The 22,471-nt window shown below is 34.1% G+C and overlaps 1 protein-coding gene across 4 annotated transcripts in view; it reads left to right on the plus strand.

Moving 5' to 3' along the window:
• Window positions 1–22,471, plus strand: part of LRBA (LPS responsive beige-like anchor protein) — a 762,450-nt gene that overhangs the window by 266,144 nt on the left and 473,835 nt on the right. For all 4 annotated transcript variants that reach the window (XM_044912877.1, XM_044912874.1, XM_044912875.1 and 1 more), the window contains exon 34: window positions 16,519–16,583. In XM_044912877.1, the coding sequence (XP_044768812.1) occupies window positions 16,519–16,583 (65 nt within the window). The remainder of the gene's footprint in view (window positions 1–16,518; window positions 16,584–22,471) is intronic.

Raw genomic sequence — 22,471 nt, forward strand, 5'->3', positions numbered from 1 at the left:
GTAATATCAACTGGCACTTAATTCTGCAAGTTCCCTGCTGATTGGGGTATTCATTGAAATAGAACTCTTCCTGACAGGAAGTCAGCCTATGAGTATGGAGACATCTGAAAATAAAGTGTGCTTTAATTTGGCACCCTGCCATTTTACAACTGGTCTTTTAAAAATTGGGATTGGGGAGAGAGTTAGCAAAAAGGAAGAATACATGAATGGGAATAATCTAAGCATAACCTTTTTCTTTGGCTTTCATGTAATTATGAATACAAGTCGGTGTCTCTGTTTCTCAGCAATTATTGCTTGTTTTTTCTTAGTCCTTGTCTCTGTTATTTCAAATTAATCTGCTGAAATTGAAGTATTACAGAAAGGCTAGGTTAAAAGCATAAAGTATAAAGCTTGAGATTGTTTTGTTTAGTATTACTCTGATAACTTGTGTTTACTATCAGACTCTGATAACTTGTGAAGACTGAGCTGTATTCCCATACCATGTATTTTTTCATAAATATTATATAATTTAATGGATTTAATCAGAATATTCAGAGTTCTTAGGATTCAGATTTAAATTTTGCTTTCTGAAATGTTTACACTGTTTGGCTCAGATGTCTCTGAGATAACACAGTTATTTTGTACTTTAATACCTGAAACATAGATTTAATACATAATAACATCATTTAGGAGGAGATAATGGTTATGTATTAATAATTGCACATGTATTACATCTATTATGCATTTCTTGGGCAGCTATTTTTAGTTAAGCTGCCATTTTTAGCGTGAAAGCATGTATGCAGTTTTAAGAAAATCTGAAGTTTGAACTTTGATTTAGGCCTCAATGAAGTAAGAATCAGAATCCTGAAGGCTATTTGTTTGTTTTTCTAGCAATAAATTCCTCAGCTGCTGGAGGTAGACTAGATAGAGGAGACTGTTGTCCTCATGGGCAACAAAAGAAGAAAGGAAAAGGACGTCTTGGACAGGATCTTAAGAAGAGGCAGAGGCCAGGGAAATACCGTGATGATAGATTATGAGTTTCAATAAATTTTTTCCTCTGCCGCTTATTAACTCTGTAATCTTGGGCAAATGACTTCACTTACTTGAGACTCAGTTTCTTGAGTGGAATGGGTGTAACAGAGATTGTATTAGATAACCAAGAAAGTATATAAAACAGTTCTTAGAGCAAAGTAGGTTGTACATTAAAGTTAATCTGTCAGCGTGAAAAGTGTTGTGTCTGGGCTCTGAGCACCTATGCAATAAAGAATTAAGAGATCTGCACCAAAGTGAAAGCAGAAAACAGTTTTATTAAAGCAGCGGTACGCTCTTTAGAGAGTGGGATGCTTCCCTGAGGTGGAATTGGCCCATAGGTTGTTTAGGATTGGATAATATTGGGGGTCTCTGCTCTGGGAAGAGCTGGGATGTACAGTGGGGGGGTGGTCTCTAATGGAGGCTGCTTCCAGTCATTTAGGGCACTCCTCCCAAAGACTGAGAAGAGTTTTCTGCCCTACAAGGTTTGTACCTGAACTGTCCTATCAGCCTTTCCCTGTGGAGGTGGGGCAGTACCTGCAATGCAAATGTATTATAATGAGTCTAGGGGTTACCCTGGGGCAGAGGTGGAAGAGGGGAGCACATGTTCTGCACCTGTGGCTCTTGGTCTGTTAGCCCCAGGGTCTTGGAAGCCACAAGGTCAGGATGTTGTGCTTTATAACCATCCTTACCTACAGCTCCTGTCTCTAATTCTCCCCTCAAGGACTTGGGTTTCTGTCTTGGGGCATTCCTTCCACTACTCATATCTAGCTTCTACCTAACAAATCTAGTGTTTTTAACAGCATACAAAATCTTCTCCCTTTGTTCAGTATTTTAAGTGACTCTTGTTTTCTTTTTATGAGATTAATTTGATTTTTTTAGATCTTTGCCTCACAAATTCAATCCACCATTTTCTGTAGTGTCTCTTTTAATATTTTCTTTCATTTCAATGGCTATATGCTGAGTCTAGTCTATTTTAAAACATGTTGAACCATAGAACATTAGAGCTAGGAGAGTTCTCATAGATAAGCAGTTTTTGGCATTTTCCAAGTAGACATGGTAATGGGTAACATTTTCCATAGGATCCCAAAGGTGATTCTACCATTTTCTGTGCTAGCTATAGTGATAGCTCTTTTTAGGAAAGCCAGTAAAGTATAGTTGATCCTTGAACAACACTATTTGAACTACGTGGGTCCACTTATATGACTTTTTGATACAGTACTGTAAATGTATTTTCTCTTCCTTGTGATTTTCTTAATTACATTTTCTTTTCTCTAACTTTCTTAATTGTAGGAATATATTATATAATGCATGTAACATATGAAATATGTCTTAACTGACTGTTTAATCAGTAAGACTTCTGGTCAGGAGTGGGCTATTAGTAGTTAAGTTTTGGGGAGTCAAAAACTATTGTGGATTTTCAGCTGTGTGGGGTCAGTGCTCCTAACTCCTGCATTGTTCAGGGGTCAACTGTATATCTGAATACAAGTGAGATTATAAGGATTACTGCTTTAATGACTTTTAAGGGTCTTTTTTGTATACTTCAGTCCTTTAAATTTATACTACATTACTTTTTTTTTTAAGGGGGGGAGGGGCAAGGGAGAGAGAGAATCTTAAGCAGGCTCCACATCCAGCACTAGCCCAATGCAGGGCTTGATCGTACAACCCTGAGATCATGACCTGAGCCAAAATCAAGAGTTGGACACTTAACTGACTGAACCACCTAGGCGCCCCTTACTACATTGCTTTCAATACACCCTCTGTGTTACCATAGTTGAGAAATATGTTACTAACAGTTAATCTAGTTCACTGATGATTAACTTTTTTTCCTGGCCAAATATATCATTATCATTAACAGTTGTTTATTATGAGTTTCAACTTGAGTCCTATCAGAATGAGGGAAACAGTAAGGGACAAGAGGAGGTATCACTTGAAAAAAGCCTTTGTAAAGAATCACAGATTATGATCCAGTTATTCCTTTATTAGTGAAATGACCTTTCTCCTTTCTATTGATTTTACCTCCTTCAGTACATTCTGACAAATTTACTTTCCTGGAAGAATCTCTTTAGATTTCCTAAGAGAAGCTGTGGTTTACTATTTTGTCAAATTCAAACTCCTTTGTCTTATTTTCAAGGTCTCTAATAGCTGTTTTGTTTTATTTTATATTCTATCCTGCCTTGTGAGTAGCATTCAGATATTTGACATATGTGTTTTGCACATCATGCCATTTTCTTGGTAGTTTATCAAAAACCAAACTCCCTAACCCTAAACCTGTTCTCCACATTGTCCTGATACTTTCCTTTCCACATTGTGCATTTACATATAGTGAGTCTGATAATACACTAATGTCCTAAATACTGGGTGTACACTGCATTCTTTTTCGATAGTAATTATATGTTTGTTTGTTTGTTTTAAAGATTTTGTTTATTTGACAGAGAAAGACACAGCGAGGGAGGGAACACAAGCAGGGGGAGTGGGAGAGGGAGAAGCAGGCTCCTCGCTGAGCAGGGAGCCCGATGCGGGGCTCGATCCCAGGACCCTGGGATCATGACCTGAGCTGAAGGCAGACGCTTAACGACTGAGCCACCCAGGCGCCCCAGTAATTATATGTTTTTGAAAATTATTTGGAAACATCATTAGGCATTCAATTAAAACAGCGGTATTTTCTTTTTTTATAAAGATTTTTTTTTATTTTTAAGTAATCTCTACACCCACCTTGGGGCTCAAACCCACAACCCTGAGATCAAGAGTTGCATGCTCCACTGACTGAGCCAGCCAGGAGCCCCAAAACAGAGGTCTTATTTTATTGGGTCTCTTGGTTTGTCAGTTTATTCTTGTTATCAGTTGCTACATAGTTGAAGGCAAATTTAATTTTGGTTTCTTACTCTTCCTTTTTTAGAGGAAAAATGATCTATTCCCTTACCTTAAGAAGCTTATATATTTGCTTGATCAGAATTTATCTCATCATACTCATATCTATTCCAAAGATTCATTATTGTTTTGTAGCACTAATCTAATTTGTGAGAATAGGGTCCTATTTGCTAGTATTGTAAGTTAAGAAAAAAGAAAGTTGGTCGGTAGCAATGAGAAAGTAAATAATGGGGGAAATTTTTTTAAAGAAGCTTTCTATTTCTTATCAGTCTTTACTCCAAGTCTGGACTGCTGCCTTACTTATTTGGACATTTGGCAGTGGTATCTCTGCTTTGCTGCTAATTGTAAGAAGTTGCCCTATGTGATATCTGCTTGTTACTAGTGGCTCCACAGCCCAGCCTTCAGTTTCATGTAGCCTGGTAGGCTTTGTACTTTGCAAACTAAACGGACTTTCTGGAACTGAAAACAAAACCAATCATAACTCAGTCACTCTTAGAGCCAACACTTGGAGAAGTTGGCTTGTTTAAAAATTTTTCCAGCTCTTGTCATAATATACTAAGTTTTTTAAAAAAATGTTTTTATTTCTCTGGATTTTGACTTCTTTGAACTTGTTAGTAAACTTCACTTTTCTTCAACTTGCTGTTTCTGTTGTTTTAATTTGATTTTTCTAGTGATAGGATGAAAAATGGCTCTTCAAAAATATCCATGTCAAATCCCTGGAATCTGTGTGAATGTTACCGTATTTGGAAAAAGGATATTTTGTGTGTGATTAAGTTGAAGATTTTGAGATAAGGGGATACTCCTGAGTTGTCTGGGTGGGCCCTAAAAGCCATCACATCTATCCTTAAAAGTGAGAGTCAGATGGTTATTAAGAGATAGGCACACAGTGGCGCCTGGGTGGCTCACTTGGTTAAGCATCTGCCTTCAGGTTCAGCTCATGATTTCAGGGTCCTGGGATTGCGCCCCAAGTTCGGCTCTGTGCTCAGCGGGGAGCCTGCTTCTCTCTCTCCCTCTGCCCCTCCCCATGCTCGTGCACTTGCTCTCTCTGTCAAATAAATAAATAAAATCTTAAAAAAAAAAAAAAGGAGGTAGGCACACAGAGAAGGCAATGTGAAGATGGAACAGAGAGCAATGTGGCCGCAAGCCAAAGAATGCTGACAGCACCAAAAGCTGGAAAAGCAAGGAATACATTCTACCTTAGAGCCTCCAAAAGGGGAGCAGTTTTGCTGACACATTGATTTTAGTTCAGTGAAACTGATTTTGGATTTCTGGCATCTGGAAGTGTGAGAGAAAAGACTTAAAGTTTGTGGCAATTTGTTATATCAGCCACAGGAAATTAATCTATCTAGCAGTGCTTTGATGATCTCTGAGTGTTCTTAGTGCAGTGCTCCTCTTGCCTTCACCTAACAGTGTATGGTTTCTTTAACAAGCATCTGAATGTCTGTTATTTGGAAAATTGAATCAGGTAGTGTTGAGAAATCAAAGAGATAGAGAGTACCACCTTTAAAATGTTTCACCATAGTTGAGGAGACAAATACCAATTTGTGAAGTTACTGACCCACACCCCCCAAAAGTAAAATAAGCTAATATTGCATGTATTCCTGATAGATACGAAATTGATAGGAATAAAATATTGCTACAGAGATGTGTTATTGATTCTATATTTCATCAGTCCTGATTTATTTGTGCATCAGAACTGGGTTATCAAGTATTTCATTGTATCACTATTTCAGTTAATGTTTTGGTCAAAGAATGGCCTATATGATGATATTTATCCCAACATATCTTAGGACTTATGCATTATACTTAAAGTTGATATCAGCTAAAATCATATTGGTGCATTGATAAATATTTGAAAGAGTTAAGGAATCATTCTAGGTTGAAAAGTCGTCGTCTTCTTTACCAGGAGAGTCATTAAGCATACTGTAATTGGCTACACTTTGTGGCTGTCGAGAACTATAACAGGTTACTGTAGCATGCAGTATATGTGTCTTAGTATACTTTAAGATCAGGACCAAAGCTTTATAGATAGGTATAGGATGAATTTGGAAAAACTTAATTCTAAAGAATCATCATTTCATAGCATAAACATAAAAGATATGTTATTTGCCCCTAATGAATGTTAAAATGAATGCGATGCTTTGCAGCTATTTTTCACTTGATGTAATAACTGCACTGACATTGAAATCTCACTTTATATTAACATTAAGAATTTACTCAATGAACACATAGTATCGGTTTACAGTGGTCACTGTTTAGAGTGGAAAACCCCAAATGGTTAAACAGCAGGAGAGTTCTCTGTTTTTAGTTAAAAACTGCTGTTTTCTATATGCCTTATTTACTACATGTTTAATTCTTAATGTTGTGTGCTGTGGGATCGGGCATGCAAAAGTCAGCAGAAAGAGTTCTGGTTTTTACATCTAGAGCTATTACTTGCTGTACAATAATAAAGGCACTATTTTATTGGGTTACTTGTAATTAACTTCAGCACTAGGCATTCATATAAATCATTCGTAATCTGTTTTCTTTAGATTTTTATTCTTTTAAACTGGTTTAACGTACTTGCTTTCTGTTATCTTTTTTACATATGGATTGAGGTTGTAATTGGTTTTTGGAATTAGGCTGTCAGAATCCACCATATATGTGAATTCAAGAAATGATTGAGGCAAGCTAATGAATTTTGTATGATATTTTGTAGAGATTTGTTACTGAAATATTCTGTAGTAGTATTGTTTTGTTGTGAACCTTAATAAATAATCATTCTCTCATGTTAAAAAGTGTCTACACATTTGAAAAGTTAAAATGGCAGCAATTATTAATTAGAAAATACTTATCCTTTTGGTGTCTTTCAAAATCCCAAAAAGCATAGACATGAGATTTCTTTTAACTCCTGTTAATTTTCTGACATTTTTAAAATTTTAAACATTTGAATCTTCATATATTTTCCACAATATTATCTGAAAATGCCATTTTATAGATTGATTAGTAATTTATATTATTCTGTGCTTGTAACTTTTTATGATTATTAGTTGAAAATGGAATAAAAATGCAATAGAGGCAGACTTTTTTGGATAAAAAAGCATTTAAAGAAACATGTATGTCTAGCTGAGTTCACAGTATATGTTAATTAAAACTAAATATTATAAAACAAAACTTTGCCTCTAAAACTACCTTCATTTCATAAATATTTACAGTGATCTGTAGAAAGAGTTTAGAGGTATAAGATAATTTTATTTTCTCCCCAAACAGAAAATCTTGATGATCTGATAAAATGAGAGGTATATTGAGGTGTGGGGAATGGGAAAAGCTGTTTTCACCCAAGTCAGGAAAGCAGTGCTTTTAACAATAATGCAGTTGGTAAATATTTTTTATTGTTGCTGAGTACACTAGAGGGTTTAAAAATCTTTTAAAAATAATTAGCCATTTTATATAGTTTTAATGGAAGTCTTTCATGTTTCCTCTCCAGCAGTCTCTAATGAACACTCCCTGTAATTTCAGTGCAGGCTTTGAGATTCCCTAAAGACTTGACTTCAGACCTCAAAGGGCAGCAATTGCCATATGTCTGGAGAACTGGAATTGCCAAATAGACTGACCATGTACTAATAGGACACATTTATATAGCTCTTGAATGTGAAGCCCTGATATAAGCTTAATGATGGTCATCTGTTGAGAGGTTGTAACTGGAAAGGGTTAGAGCAACTTTTGTCACCTTTACTGAAATTGAGATTTCTGTATTGATCAGTAAAAGATCTTGGCTAAATTGATTCCAGTTTGGAAGTTATTTGAAGGATTATTATTGGCTGGAGAACATGTTTTTCCTAAAAAGTTTAAAAACAGATTTTTAAAGGGACTTGTAAATGTATTAATTTTAATGTATGCTTAAACACAATGGTAAGAGGATTATTGTTTTTATTATTTACAAATAATTTAAAACTATTTGTAGTACTTACATAATTGATTGCATGGTTATCTCAGTGTTTCGGATTTTTAAACTTTTGCATTCTTTATTTTGTAAACCCAATAAATGTGTTCTAAATATTCAATTCTTTGCTTGTAGTTCATAAAAATATTTGTTAAATAAGCAATTGTAAAATTGAAACATTTGCCAATTCAACTTTAATAGACTTTTTCTTTTCTGTTTTTCTTAACTCTGTAATGATCTGTATATATATATTTCATTTATAAACTGAGCTATAATATCTGTACAAATTAGATGTACATTTTAAAAGTGTATGTCCACAGAAATCATTGAAACCAAAACTTTCCAAAGGGCAACATTTTATTCGATCTCAGGTAATGATTTGTTTTACCCTCTAAAGAGACAATGGAATAAAACCTGTCCTTTTCTATTATGCCATACTCTTTCCTGGTATGTGGTTACTCGATTTTGTGTTAGATAAGCTGTTGAGAGAGTGCTGACATAAAGTGCAAACACTGTTGAAAAGTTCTTGATCATTTACTTTGAGCACTTAAGATTACTATATCTTGACCATGAACAAGTTTTCTCTAGTTTTGACCTTTAGTCCTGTGTATAATGTGGTTCTCAATTTTGTGTTAATACATTCCCTTCGTTATTTGAGCTCTCCTCTGTGGCCTCCTTCCTTGACTCCTACTAGTGTTTCTGTCATCTACTTAGGGAATTGGAGCTATAGCCAACCAATTTGATTTATTTTACAAAGGCATGTATAACTAACATCTTAAAATATTAATATTGATATTTCATTGAAGAACACAAGCCTTTAAATCTTTATATATTTAATAGGGAAAATGAAATAGTTTGATATGAGTTTAGGTTTTTATTAACAAATTATTCTTCATTCCTCTGTTTATGTTTGAATCATTAAATCAATACTTACAAAAAAGAATATTTTATGATCAAAAGCAGTAGAGATAAAATTAATTTCATTTAGTAGGATGTAGAATACTGACTTTAAAAAAATAATTCTTAATGGTTTATGATAAAATTATATTTTCATAAGTTTTTTAAACTCTTGCTTACCTATAAACCTGAACAGTACCTACTCATTGGACTGTATTCATAACGTGAGAAAGAGAGGGGGGAGGGGCAGAGGGAGAGAGAGTCCCAAGCAGACTCTGTGCTGAGTGTGGAGCCTGATACAGGGCCCGATCCCAAGACCCCAAGACCACGACCTGAGCCAAAACTAAGATTCAGCACTCAACTGACTGCGCCATCCACGTGCCCCTATATTTTCATATTTTTGATAGCAGTATTTATAGGACTTGAATGCTTGTTCAGGTTATTTAGAGATATTTCACAATATTTTGGATAAATACCTGTCGTCTAGTTAGCATACAATTTTAATACTTAAGCTGAAAAACAGCAGTTCCTGGCCTCAGTTTTTCTTCTCCCCTTTGATTCTTACTTTCTGGAAGGAGCCATATTCACTAAATCTTAGTTGTTGAGTCTGCCACGGATCTTCATATTTCTAAATGATTTAATTAAGCTATTTCTTGATTTTTCTATTTTATACATTATCTGGTGATGTCTTCTATGGAAGATGACCATTGAATTACTTAATATTGTTCTTTCTTTCCACTTCACATTTTCTGTTGTTTCCAGTACAGTTATATCATAATATTTTGTTAAAACCATACTTACCATTTACATTATTATGACAATGTAAGTATTCACAGCAGAGCTATAAAATGTACCAGGATTACCCTCCTTTTCTCCCTCCCTTCCTTCCTTTCTTCCTCCCACTTGCTTGTCTCTCTTTCATATTATTCTTCTGGAATTAATAATTTCCTACTTTTTTGTTTATTTAAATTTCTCTGTACCCACCACAAATTTATTTCTAAATTTTCCACTGGAATCCTAAAACTTATGCCAATGTGATTAAACACACTTATTATCTATTGATTCAAATGTTTTTCTTAGAGATGTAGTACCTGTAGTTCTCTATTTTTCTCTTCCAATCTGGATTGGTTACTCTTTAGGTCTGTCGAAAGCTGTTATCTGGAGGTTTCTTTTATTATCAACCCAGAATTTTCCTCTTCCTTCTTAAGCTGCAGTGTCTATCTTCTGCCCACAGTGACCTTCAAATTTGTAAGGTGCTGATCACTGTTCTAGCGCTGGAAATATAGTAGAGAATTAAAAAAAAGGGAAAGGTAGAAATGAAATCTGGTGGGTAATAAGTATGTCCTCAGAAGAATAAAGCAGAGCAGTTATGGAGGATGATAATGGGGTGTCTTAATTTTGATGAGACACTTCCTTTTTACTTTCTTGAGAAAGAATGCATAAGGGGTAGAAGTTTTTAGACATTGCTTGTGTGAAACTTTTTTTTTCTTATTTTGACCTTTAAGCTTGATCAATAGCTTATTTGGATATTGGTATTAGAGGCTGAAAATTATAATCTTTCCAAATTTTTTCTCCCTGGTGGCTTTCAGTATTTTTATTATTTTAAAAATTATTGTTGTTACTGCATTATGCCTTTGGTGTGGGTGGATCTTTTAAATTCATTATCTTTGGTATTTTATGTAAACCTTTTAGTCTGAAAAAGTATATACTTATGTTCAGATAAATTTTCTTGAATTATTTTTATGGGAATTTCTTGCTTTCTGTTTTTTCTAATTTTGTTTCTAGAACTTCTGTTAATTAGTTAGATGTTGAACTATCTGGATTAGTTTTCTGATTTTCATATCCATTTCCATCTGTTTTTTCTTTATCTTTTATTTTACTTACTAAGAGGCTTGCTCAGCATCTTCCAGTACTTTAAAAATTTTTATTTGAAATACTTTTAATTTCTAAGAGCATTTTCTAGTTTTCTATTTTTTGTTGTTGTTTTGGGGAGAGGCAAGAGCTGTGATGGTTAATTTTATGTGTCAATTTGACTGAACCATGGGTGTCTAAATATTTGGTCAAACATTATTCTGGGTTTTTCTTTGAGGGTGTTTCTCAATAAGATTAACATTTAAATTGGTAGGCTGAGCAGAGGAGATTGCCCTGCCTGATGAGAGTTGGCCTCATCCAGTCAGTTGAAGGCCTGACTAGAACAAAAAGTCTTACCATCCCCCATGGAAGAGAGAATTCCACATGCTTGACTGCCTTGGAACTGGGATATCAACTTTTTCCTGCCTTTGGACTTGAACTGAAATACTGGCCCTTTCTGGAATTTGAGCCTGTTGGTTTTCCTGATTCTTAGGCTTTTTGACTTGGGGTGTAACTACAGCATTGGCTCTCCTGGGTATTCTGCTTGCCAATGTGAGCCATTTCCTTAAGATAAATAAAATTTTTATCTCCATACTATTGGTTCTGTTTCTGTGGAGAACTCTAAACTCTAGTATAGGGGCAGAGAGATACTGGTGAGTAAGACAGAATTTCTGCCCTGATTGTTTTACCTGAAATATTTTCTTTCTAATGGTATAAATTATATTTTTCTTTAGTCTTCTGTCCACACCTCCTTAACAATATTGTCTGTTTTCTGAGTCTTTTTTTCCCTATTTCTTTGGTGTCGGTCATTCATACGAGTCTTTCCTGTAATGACTGGTAATCCTTTGCTATCTGCTCATATTTAAGTGTAACACACAAAAAATCCATGCAACTGTGTGTGAGTTGTCTACTGGTGATGAATGAGCTGTCTTTGCCATTGATAGACCCTTAAATATTATGGATTCTCATTTTCCTCAGAGAAAATGTCTTTAATATTGTTTTGGAGTCTCATAATTTAGTATCCTTTCAAGTTATTTGATTTTTACAGTAAGGCTTTTTACAGTGTGCAGAAGTTGACTTCTCTGAAAAGTAAACTTTTAATGCTTTACTATGGTGGGGATGACCATAAAGTATGGGGAGAGGATCTGGAATTCTGCGTTTCATATACTACTTTTCATTCATTTAAACTATTTTTATCCCTGTTTCTCAACATCTTCACATGATACTTAGTGACTTCAACTCTTGGCCCCCCTAGAGTTCTGCAACAAGCATTGATTGGCTTCCTCAAATTGATTTTTCTCCAGGTTGTAGAGAAATTTTTTACCCTCTCTCATATGCAGTTGTCTATTTTTAATTTATTTTTTATTACTTTTGTTCTTAACTTTTACTGTTTAACCTGAAGTATATACCTCTGTCTTTTTTTTTTTTTAAGAGTAAGAGAGTTTAGTAATTAGCCCACCAGAATAAAAAATTGATAGTACATTTAATGTCAACATTGATGATTTCCCCCCTCACCTTAAAAAAAAAAGGTGGCAGCCTGGAGTATATGTAGTCTGTCTTGACAATTTGTGGCCTTACTTTATTTACTTTAGAACATGATAATATTTTGGAATTACTTTTAAAATCTAGGTAAGTTTATGTAGTAATTCAAGACACAATAATATATTGTAGATTATTGAATTTATATAAAACTGTCAAGTTTACTTTAAGGAAGATAGAATTGTATTAAAATAATATAAATTAATACATAGCACATTAATTGGTGCCCCTTTTCTCTGTATTTATTTGTTGATGATAGGGAGGAATAGACTTAATTTGGTTAATGAACTCTTCTTTTTTCTTTCCCCCGCCCTAAGAGAAGACTTTTATCACCAAAAGCATATATTTGAAATTTGGTGGAATACTGTATTTATTTAATAAATTTCACTAATGTGTATTATCTTTGTTGTTGATGTTGCATGACTTAAGAGCATTAGTAAGTATATTTTAGTAAAAATTGACTTATCAACAATTATAGCCTTAGGAAGTGATAATCAATTAAATATAGCTTAGAACAGGTATGAAATTATTGACTCACTTGTGCTTTGAGTCCTTCCTCTCCAAAGTGCTGAAATGTGTTTTGAAATTACTTAGTTGCATTAGTGGTTGGATTTGAGGCTTTTAACGTGTTTTTCACCAATACCTTTGGGAAAAGAATAACCAAGACCTTTAAATGTACTAGCATTTTCCATCACTATACAATTGTAAATACTGTGATGAAATACTGAAATGATCATGTAAGATGATAACCGTTAAGCTTTTCTTTCAACTATTAAAACTCACTAAAGGTTATATTGAGCTGTGGTTTATGAAATTGTTTAGACTAACACCTTCTTTGATAATTGCCTCAGAAGTGGAGAAAAATGCTTTAGGATAGCATGATTAATGAATCTCCTTTTCAGTTTGGGCAACTTCTTAAAGGATTGTAGATAAAGTTTTAGTATTGAGAAAACTTGTTGGGTTGACTAACAGCTGGGTTTATTAAAATTTTAATTTTCTCTTATGGACTTATTATTTTCATCTGGGTTATTAAATAATTGCAGTATAGCTGACACACAGTGTTATATTAGTTTCAGGTGTACAGCATAGTGATTTGACAACTCTGTACATTATGCTGTGTTCACCACAAGTGTAGCTATCAGCTGTCACCATGGAATGTTGTTATAATACCATGGAGTTACTAATTCTTACCAGCATGTATTTATGTAGCTGGTGTGTGATATTAAATGTTAATAACTTATACTTAGGAATAGATTATAGACAAAACTCAATGATATCTTTGAGAATTGTGAGATTTTTATAACAATACCCAAAAGTATGAATAAGATTTGTATTTTCATTTCTTTTCTCATATTGTCTAATTATTTTTTAACTAGCGAAAGTTTTACTCTAGGTGGTTAGATAGCAATTATAATAAGTTAACAAATACATGTTTATAGATGATGCTTGGGAAAGCAAGAAGTCTAGTAGTAGCGATAATAAATCTGTCTCTCTGAGCTTCTGTAAAAATTGGACTCTTCTACTTCTATATGGACCTTCACGTCTAATTTGTTTTTAATTTAAAAGAAAAAAATATATTTTTTTTAAGATTTTATTTATTTAATAAAAGAAAAAATATTTTGTGTGACATACCAATTTGAGTTCAGGTCACAAAAATTTTTAGATGGTGAATTTTCTGTAGTTGTAGTAATTTGAACTGGTGTTCTGTCTGACCTAAATCATGCTGTTTAAAGTGTTTGTGAAATTTAAATGGCATACTTCCTGATTTTACCTTATAATTAAAATTACTTTATATACATTAATGAAAATAAATTGATGTTTCCTGTCTACTTAAAATTTAAGTCTCTCTACTGTTACCTATTTCAATCCATGTGGAGTTTTGAGTTTTCTATGACCTATATAATAAAAATCCCCACCTGTTGCAGTTTTAGACAAAATGGATTTGAGAAAAAAATACTATTAGTACATACTTGTTAAAATAAAATGTCTGATCTGAAGAATTATATATGCTATATTCTCTTGCTTTTCTTTCTGATATTTTCTAGCAAGAAAAGTAACTTCCTTTAGTTTCTTTTAACTAAGGTTAATTTTCATTTTCAAATTTTCCTTCAGGTTAAGTGATCTAAATGAAAACTCAGTCAGTTTAAGGTCTTGCCTCCTCATAATCTGGTGCTGTATCAAATTTCTAAGTGGCCTGCCGAGAGTGCTATGTTAGGTATAAGAGCTGAGAAGTGAGCATAAGCTTCTGTTCTTGACTATGGTGTTCTTTGAGGTGTCACCATCCCTTTTGATTCCCTGCTGTCTATCAGCAAAGGTCACAGCTGTGTTCTCCTCATCCCCTCAAAGCCCCTGTTACTGTACATTTTTCTGGAATAATTTTCTGATTCTTCCTATGGCATGAGATATTTCAAGGCTGTCTTAAAGGTCCATTTGGCCATTGTATTTGTCTCCATCTACTATTCCTGCACATTACTAGGTTTAGGAAAGCTTTTTGAGACTTGATACCTGTCTTTGCTGTGCCTAGAAAGTAAGGTGTGGGATCCTCTGTACCAGGATCAAAAACCTTACCCGAGGGTTCTGCTTTAATGTTTGTAAATTACTGAATCATAAAATAATATAGCTTAAAGAAATTTTGAAAGAGAGTATCTAAGACCTAGAGATGTCAAATGATTTGTCCATGGACATAGCCTGTTAATGTCAGAATCAGTGAGAGAATATAGATCTCATGACTTCTTGTTCATTGCTCTTTCCTTAACAACACATTGCTTTATCTTCTCTTTTAGATCTAGCCAATTACTACTATCAAATTTCTGAGTGACTTTATATCTATTTTTCATTCTGTATATGTTGTTAATATTCTTATTGACACTATTCATGAAATAGAACCTTATACTACTCCAGAAACCAATATTGTACTGTATGTTAACTGAGTAAAATTAAAAAAAAAAAACAAAAAAACTTACAATAAAATTGTGGTATGCAGCCATTTTAGTCCTGAGAACCACCTTGGGTTCTTTAAACATGAAAGAAAGCAATACTAATTTAGGAATGAAAAGGAGAAATTAGAAGAGAAAGGATGAGGCTGAAAAAAAATTAGGAATTTGGAGTAACACAGAGCAGTCGTCAGGGGTGAAAGTACATGTACTTTCAGACTCTTAAAGGTATTACATTTAGAACATATGAATATTTTTGATAGTAAAGGTAAGTACCCCAACATTGTCTTTTGTTTTGAGTTTATAAAAGAGCAAAAAAGATCAGTTGAGGGATATTATGTAGGTAGAATGTAAGGGGCTCCTTAGTTTTAAGGACCATAAAGATTATATATTTCCACTTATTTAAAATTTAATTTAAATATCTATATTTAAAAATAGATATACATGTGCATACACAACCCACACACATTCATACCTTGGCATTTGTCAACTCTAGCAATATTTCACACATACATGCACATATGGGCGCATGCATGGACATTTCTCAACTCTAGCTACTTTTCAACTCATGTAGGCCCAGCCTTATGGAGTAATGTTTATTTTATATATTTATATATGTTTTGAGTTGAATATTTATATATTTCTATGTGTTTTGAGATGATTCAAAAAACTCTTTTGTACATACTCTTCTGGTTTATTTCCTTCTTAAGCTTTTTAGTGGATAATTATTCATAAAGAATATAATAGATTTATACCATCTTCTGCTAATTCATAGGCTAGTGAACTATAGTTTTCCAGCTCAGAAGTAGTCTAGCCAAATTAACTGATCTTTCTTTTCTCTTTCTCAATTAATCATCAATTTTTGTGGTAGATGTGAGCTATTTACTGTGTACCAAACTATTTAATTCTGTCTTCCCCTTATTTGAGGAAGTCATGCATCTCTTTTCTTAAACAAAAACAAAAACCTCTCTCCTTGGTCTGTGCTGCCTTCCTTCCCAACTCCCAATATTTTCGTTGAATTAGTAGTATATAATGGTATAGGACAGCAAAATAAATATAGATAGGGCTTTTTGGCTTATATAGAATCAAATTGTTACTAACTTGTTTAATTTTTTTAAAAGGATTTTATTTATTTATTTGACAGAGAGATAGAAAGAGAGCACAAGCAGGGGGAGCAGCAGGCAGAGGGAGAGAGAGAAGCAGGCTTCCCGCTGAGCAGGGGGGCCCGATGTGGGGCTCGATCCCAGGACTCTGGGATCATTACCTGAGCCGAAGGCAGATGCTTAATGAACTGAGCCACCCAGGCGCCCCTAGTTTAATTCTGAATATCAACTATTCATGTGTACACAGGGTTGGCCTTGAGTAGGCAGCACATTTAACCAAACTTTTCCTTTAATAGGTAAGGTATGAAATTGATACGGGTGATGTTTTTCATAATTGTTTTAAAAAAATAATGTGTTATGTGTTCAGCTATTTTCTTTTTTTTTTTTTTTTTAGGAGTGGCAGAATTCTATCCAGAAGAATGCAGGCCTTGCTTTTATTGAACTTGTCAACGAAGGAAGGTAATCTATTTTATATCCATTTATGTTTTACTTATAAATCTTACTGTATTTTTGCCACTGAAACTGACATTTTTGGATACTGTATTGTTTTTGTAGTCACTAATGTAGTGGAGCTTAATTTCTACAAATAGGTCAATATTTAATTATTTTGTGGTTTTCTTCATGGTTACATGCTTAATGATAAAGTTCTGATCTTTATTTTTCGATAGGTAAGGCTGAGTTTGGCAAAAGTAATAGTAGTGATTTTGTTAGCAGATATAAGGAGAATGAATACTTATTTGGAGTTCCTACAAGTTTATGTTTGTGAGCCCAATAATTAAACTTAGATGTCTATATTATCTCTCTTATGTCATGGCCTATCATAAAAGAGTGGGCTAACAAGTTTTGTTCTGTGTTGCAAAGTGATGCAAAAGTAGAGAAAGGGAGAAAGTTGGTAAGGTTTCCATTTAAAGATAGAAGAATTCAAGGAAAAGAAATTCAGTAGTAAGAAAGAAAAAGTGAAGCAAGTCCAGAGATGAAAAGAAAGCTACAAGGGAGAAAATAGATTGAAGAGAGTGAGAGAATTAAAAGGTAAAAGTAAATTGAGGAAATGATGAGTGGACTCCTTTGAGTCTGTTTTTGTGGAAGTTGATTTTGGATTAATTGGACTGAAGACCCAGGGTATAAATTAAAAGATGTGTGTAGCTGCCATTCAAATTTGTATTTTGCGAAAAATGGTTGTTGAGGAATGTTTCTTTATAGTGTTCTGGCTAGCGTTGAGACTGATGTCATCACTTTGGGAACTATTTGAACTAGTAACTAGGAATCCAGCATCTGTCTCGTTAATGTTACAGAAGGCGGCAAAAAAGTATGGATAACTTCACTTGACATTAAATACTTCTGAAATTCTTCTACTGAGCAAATAATTATACATGCTCACATACTAGTATTGGAAACCAATAAATAAACCTGCAATGGTAATGCCTTTTGCTAAATTCTGTTGTAGAAGTATTTAAATACATGTTAAAAGAAATACTTGACAGTTTAATATGGAAGAATTTGGTAAAACTTCCCCAGGGATTATGATTCTTGAGAGGTATTTTCTTTTTTAATTTTATTCTTTTTAAAAATTTCTTTTCCAGTTTTATTGAGAAACTGGAAGTATGTACGTTTTGACCACCTTCCTTCAAGTCCCCTTTCTCTATTCTCTGCCTCTGCTAACTATATGTCTGGTCTCTTTTTCTAGGAGTTTGGGTTATTTGTTTGTTTCTTAGATTCTACACGTAAGTGAGATTATGTGGTATTTATCTTTGTCTGAGTTATTTCACTTAGCGTAATGCCTTCAGGTTCCAGTCATGTTGTTGCAAATGGTAGAATTTCCTCACTTTCAATGGCTGAATAATATTCCATTATATTTATTTATATCTCTGTCTTTCTGACTACTTCTTTGTCCATATATCAGTGGACACTTAATTTGTTTCCATGTGTTGGTTATTGTAAATAATGTTACTATGAAAATGGATATGTAGATAATCTTTTCAAGTGTTTTCATTTCCTTTGGGTATATTTCTGGAAGTGGAATTGCTGGATCAGATGGTAGTCCTCTTTTTAATTGTTCCATCAACTTCCATACTGTTTTCCATAGTGTCTGTACCAGTTTATAGTCCCACAAAGAGTGCACAGGTGTACCCTTTTCTCCACATCTATGACAAGATTTGTTATCTCTTGTCTTTTTTTGATGGTGACCATGCTAGTAGGTGGGAGGTGATAGTTCATTATTGTTTTACTTTGCATTTCCCTAATGATTGGTGATTGTTCACCATCTTTTCATGTATCTGTGGCCTTTCATATATCTACTTTGGAAAAATGTGTATTCAGGTTCTTTGCCTGTTTTTAAGTTGGGGTGTGTGTGTGTGTTTTGCTTTTGTGTTGTATGAGTTCTTTATATATTTTAGATATTAATCCCTTACCAGATATATTGGCTTGAAAATATTCCATTCCACAGGTTGTCATTTCATTGATGGTTTCTTTTGCTGAAGGGAAGTTTTTTAGATTGATGTAGTCACCCTTGTTTATTTTTTATTTTGTTGCCTGTGCTTGAGGTGTCATATCCAAAAAAAGTCATTTCCAAGGACCATTTCCAGGAGTTTTATTCCTAAGTTTTCTTCCAGAGTTTTATGGTTTCAGCTCTTACATTTAATTCTTTAATCCATTTCAAGTTAATTTTTGTGAGTGGCGTAAGGTTCGGTTTCATTCTTTTACCTGTGAATGTCTAATTATCCCAGCACCATTTCATGAAGAGATTTGTCTTTTCTCCATTGAGTAATCTTGGCTCTCTTGTCAAATATTAGTTGACCATAAAATGCTTTATTTATTTCTCGGCTCTTGGTTCTGTTTTATTTGTTTATTTGCTTTTATGCTAGTACCAAACTGTTTTGATTACTGTAGTTTTTTGTATAACTTGAAATCCAGAAGTATGGTGCATCCTGCTTTGTTCTTCTTTCTCAGGATTTCTTTTGACTATTCAGGATCATTTGTTGTTCCATATAAATTTAGGAGTGTTTTTTTAATTTTAGAAAAAATGCTACTGGAATTTTGATAGGGATTGTATTGATCTATAGCTGATTTTGGTAGTAATGACATTTTAACAATATTAATTCCTTCAGTCCATGAATACAACATACCTTTCTGTCTATTTGTGTTTTCTTTGATTACTTTCATCAGTGTTTTGTGGTTTCCAGAGTAGAGATCTTTTACCTTCTTGATTAAATTTATTCCTAAGTATTTTATTATTTTTGATGACACTGTAAAAGGGATCAGTTTCTTTATTTCTTTCACCAGAGAATTCATTGTTACTGTATTGAACTGCTACTGGTTTTGTATGTTGTAACTTTACTACATACATTGATTAAATCTAACATTTTTTTGTTTGAGTATTTACGATTTTCTATATATAAAATCATGTCATCTGCAAATAGGGACAATTTTACTTCTTCCTTTCCAATTCTGATACGTTTAATTTTTTTTCTTGCCTAATTGCTGTAGCTAGAACTTTCAGTTCTGTGTTTAATAGGAACAGTCAGAGTGGGCACCCTTACGTTATTGTTAATCTTAGAGGAAAAGCTTTCAACCTTCACTGTTGTGTCTCATGTTAACTGTGGGTTTGTGATATAAGGCCTTTGTTATGTTGAGATATCTTCCTCCTATGCCTAATTTGGTAAGAGTTTTTAATCACAAATGGATGTTGAATTTTGTCAGATGCCTTTTATGCAACTATTGAGATGATCATATGATCTTTTCTTTCATTCTATTAATGTGATGTGTCACATTGATTGATTTGCACATGTCAGACCATCATCGCATCCTGGGATAAATCCTACTTGATCATGATGAATAGTCCTTTTAATGTGCTGCTGAATTCAGTTTCTTGTTATTTTATTGAGAACTTTTGCATCTATATTCATTAGGGATATTTGCTTTTAATTTTTTTTTTCTAGTATTACCTTTTTCTGGTTTTGGTATTGGGATTTGCTGGCTTTCTAAAATGAGTTTGGGAGTATTCTCTTCTCTTTGATTGATTGGGAAGAGTTTTAAAGTACTGGAGTTAGTTCTTCTTTAAATGTTTGGTAAAATACACCTGTGAAGCCATCTGGTCTTAGGCTTTTCTTTCTTTTTTTTTTTTAAAGATTATTTATTTATTTATTTGACAGAGAGAGAGAGACAGAAAGATAGGGAACACAAGCAGGGGGAGTGGGAGAGGGAGAAGTAGGCTTCCTGCTGAGCAGGGAGCCCAGTGCGGGGCTCGATCCCAGGACCCTGGGATCATGACCTGACCCGAAGCAGATGCTTAATGACTGAGCCACCCAGGCGCCTCTAGTCTTAGGCTTTTCATTATTTGGAGATATTTGATTACTGATTCAATCTCCTTACTAGTAATTGCTCCAGTCAGTATTTCTGTTTATTCCTCATTCATTCTTTGTAAGTTGTAGTTTCTTTTTTTTAAGATTTTATTTATTTATTTGACAGAGAGAGACACAGCGAGAGAGGGAACACAAGCAGGGGGAGTGGGAGAGGGAGAAGCAGGCTTCTGGCAGAGCAGGGAGGCCGATGTGGGGCTTGTTCCCAGGACCCTGGGATCATGACCTGAGCCGAAGGCAGACGCTTAACGAGTGAGCCACCCAGGCTCCCCTTAAGTTGTAGTTTCTAAGAATTTTTCCATTTCTTTTAGGTTGTCTCGTTTGTTAGTATTTGGTTGCTCATAGTAGTCTTTTATGAACCCATATATTTCTGTGATATCAATTGCAATGTTCCCCTTTATCATTTATAGTTTTGTTGATCTGTGTTCTTTCTCTTTTTTACCTTGGTTAGTGTAGCTATATGTTTGCCAATTTTGTTTTGTCTTTCCAAAGAACCAACTCTTAGTTTGGTTAATCTTTTCTATTGTTTCTTTGTTCTCTGTTTCTGTTTATTTCTGCTCTAATTTTTATTATTTCCTTTCTTCTGCCAACCTTGTGCTTGGTTTGTTCTTTTTATTTTTTTTTCTTTTCTTTCTTTTTTTTTTTTTTTTTTAAAGATTTTATTTATTTATTTGACAGAGAGAGAGAGAGAGATCACAAGCAGGGGTAGTGGCAGGCAGAGGGAGAGGGAAAAGTAGGCTCCCCGAGGAGCAGGGAGCCCGACGTGGGGCTTGATCCCAGGACCCTGGGATCGTGACCTGAGCCGAAGGCAGTCGCTTAACCAACTGAGCCACCCAGGCGCCCCTGTTCTTTTTCTAGTTCATTAAAGTGTTGTGTTAGGTTGTTTGAGATCTTTCTTGCTTCTTAATGTAGGCATTTGTTGCTATGAACTTACCTTTTGGAACTGCTTTTGCTGTATCTTATAAGTTCTGATGTGTTGTGTTTCCATTTTCATTTGTCTCAAGAAACTTTTAAATTTCTCCTTTAATTTATTCTTCAATCCACCAGTTGTTCAGAAAAGTGGAGTTTAATTTCCATGTGTTTGTGAATTTTCCTTTTGTTATTGATTTCTAATTCTGTGCTCCTGTGGTCAGAGAAGATAATTGATATAATTCCAGACTTCTTGGATTTGCTAAGACCATATTATAGTCTAACATATGGTCTATCTTTGAAGATATTCCACATGTGTATTCTGCTGTTGTCGGATAGAACATTCGGTATATGTTTGCTAGATCAGTTCAGTCTATAGTGTTCAGATTGGCTGTTTCCTTAATGATTCTCTGTCTAGATCATTTATCTTTTGTTGAGAGTAGGATATTTATGTCCCCAGCTATTATTGTATTATTCTTTATTTCTTTTTATCTGTGTTAGTTTTTGCTTTATATATTTAGGTGTTCTGATGTTGGGTATATAGGTATTTATAATTGTTATATTTTCTTGATGGATTGACCCCCCTTTATCATCATGTAACGACCTTCTTTGTCTCCTTTTACTATTTTTAATTTAAAGTCTATTTTGTCTGATATAACTACCCTGCTTTTATTTTATTTTATTTTATTTTGTTTATTTCCATTTGCTTGAAGTGATTATTTTTATCCCTTTACACTCTGTGTGTGTCTTTAAAGGCTAAATCAAGTGTTTGTTAGGTATCTTATTCTCGGATCTTGTTTTTTTTCTTAATCCATTCAACTATGCTATGTCTTTTGATAGAGAAATAAATCTTTTTTTTTTTTAAAGATTTTATTTATTTGACAGAGAGAGACACAGTGAGAGAAGGAACACAAGCAGGGGGAGTGAGAGAGGGAGAAGCAGGATTCCCGCTGAGCAGGGAGCCTGATGCGGGCTCGATCCCAGGACCCTGGGATCATGACCTGAGCCAAAGGCAGATGCTTAACGACTGAGCCACCCAGGCGCCCCTAGAGAATTAAATCTATTTCTATTTAGAGTACTTAC

This window comes from Neomonachus schauinslandi, chromosome 2, assembly GCF_002201575.2.
Source record: "Neomonachus schauinslandi chromosome 2, ASM220157v2, whole genome shotgun sequence".
NCBI lineage: Eukaryota > Metazoa > Chordata > Mammalia > Carnivora > Phocidae > Neomonachus > Neomonachus schauinslandi.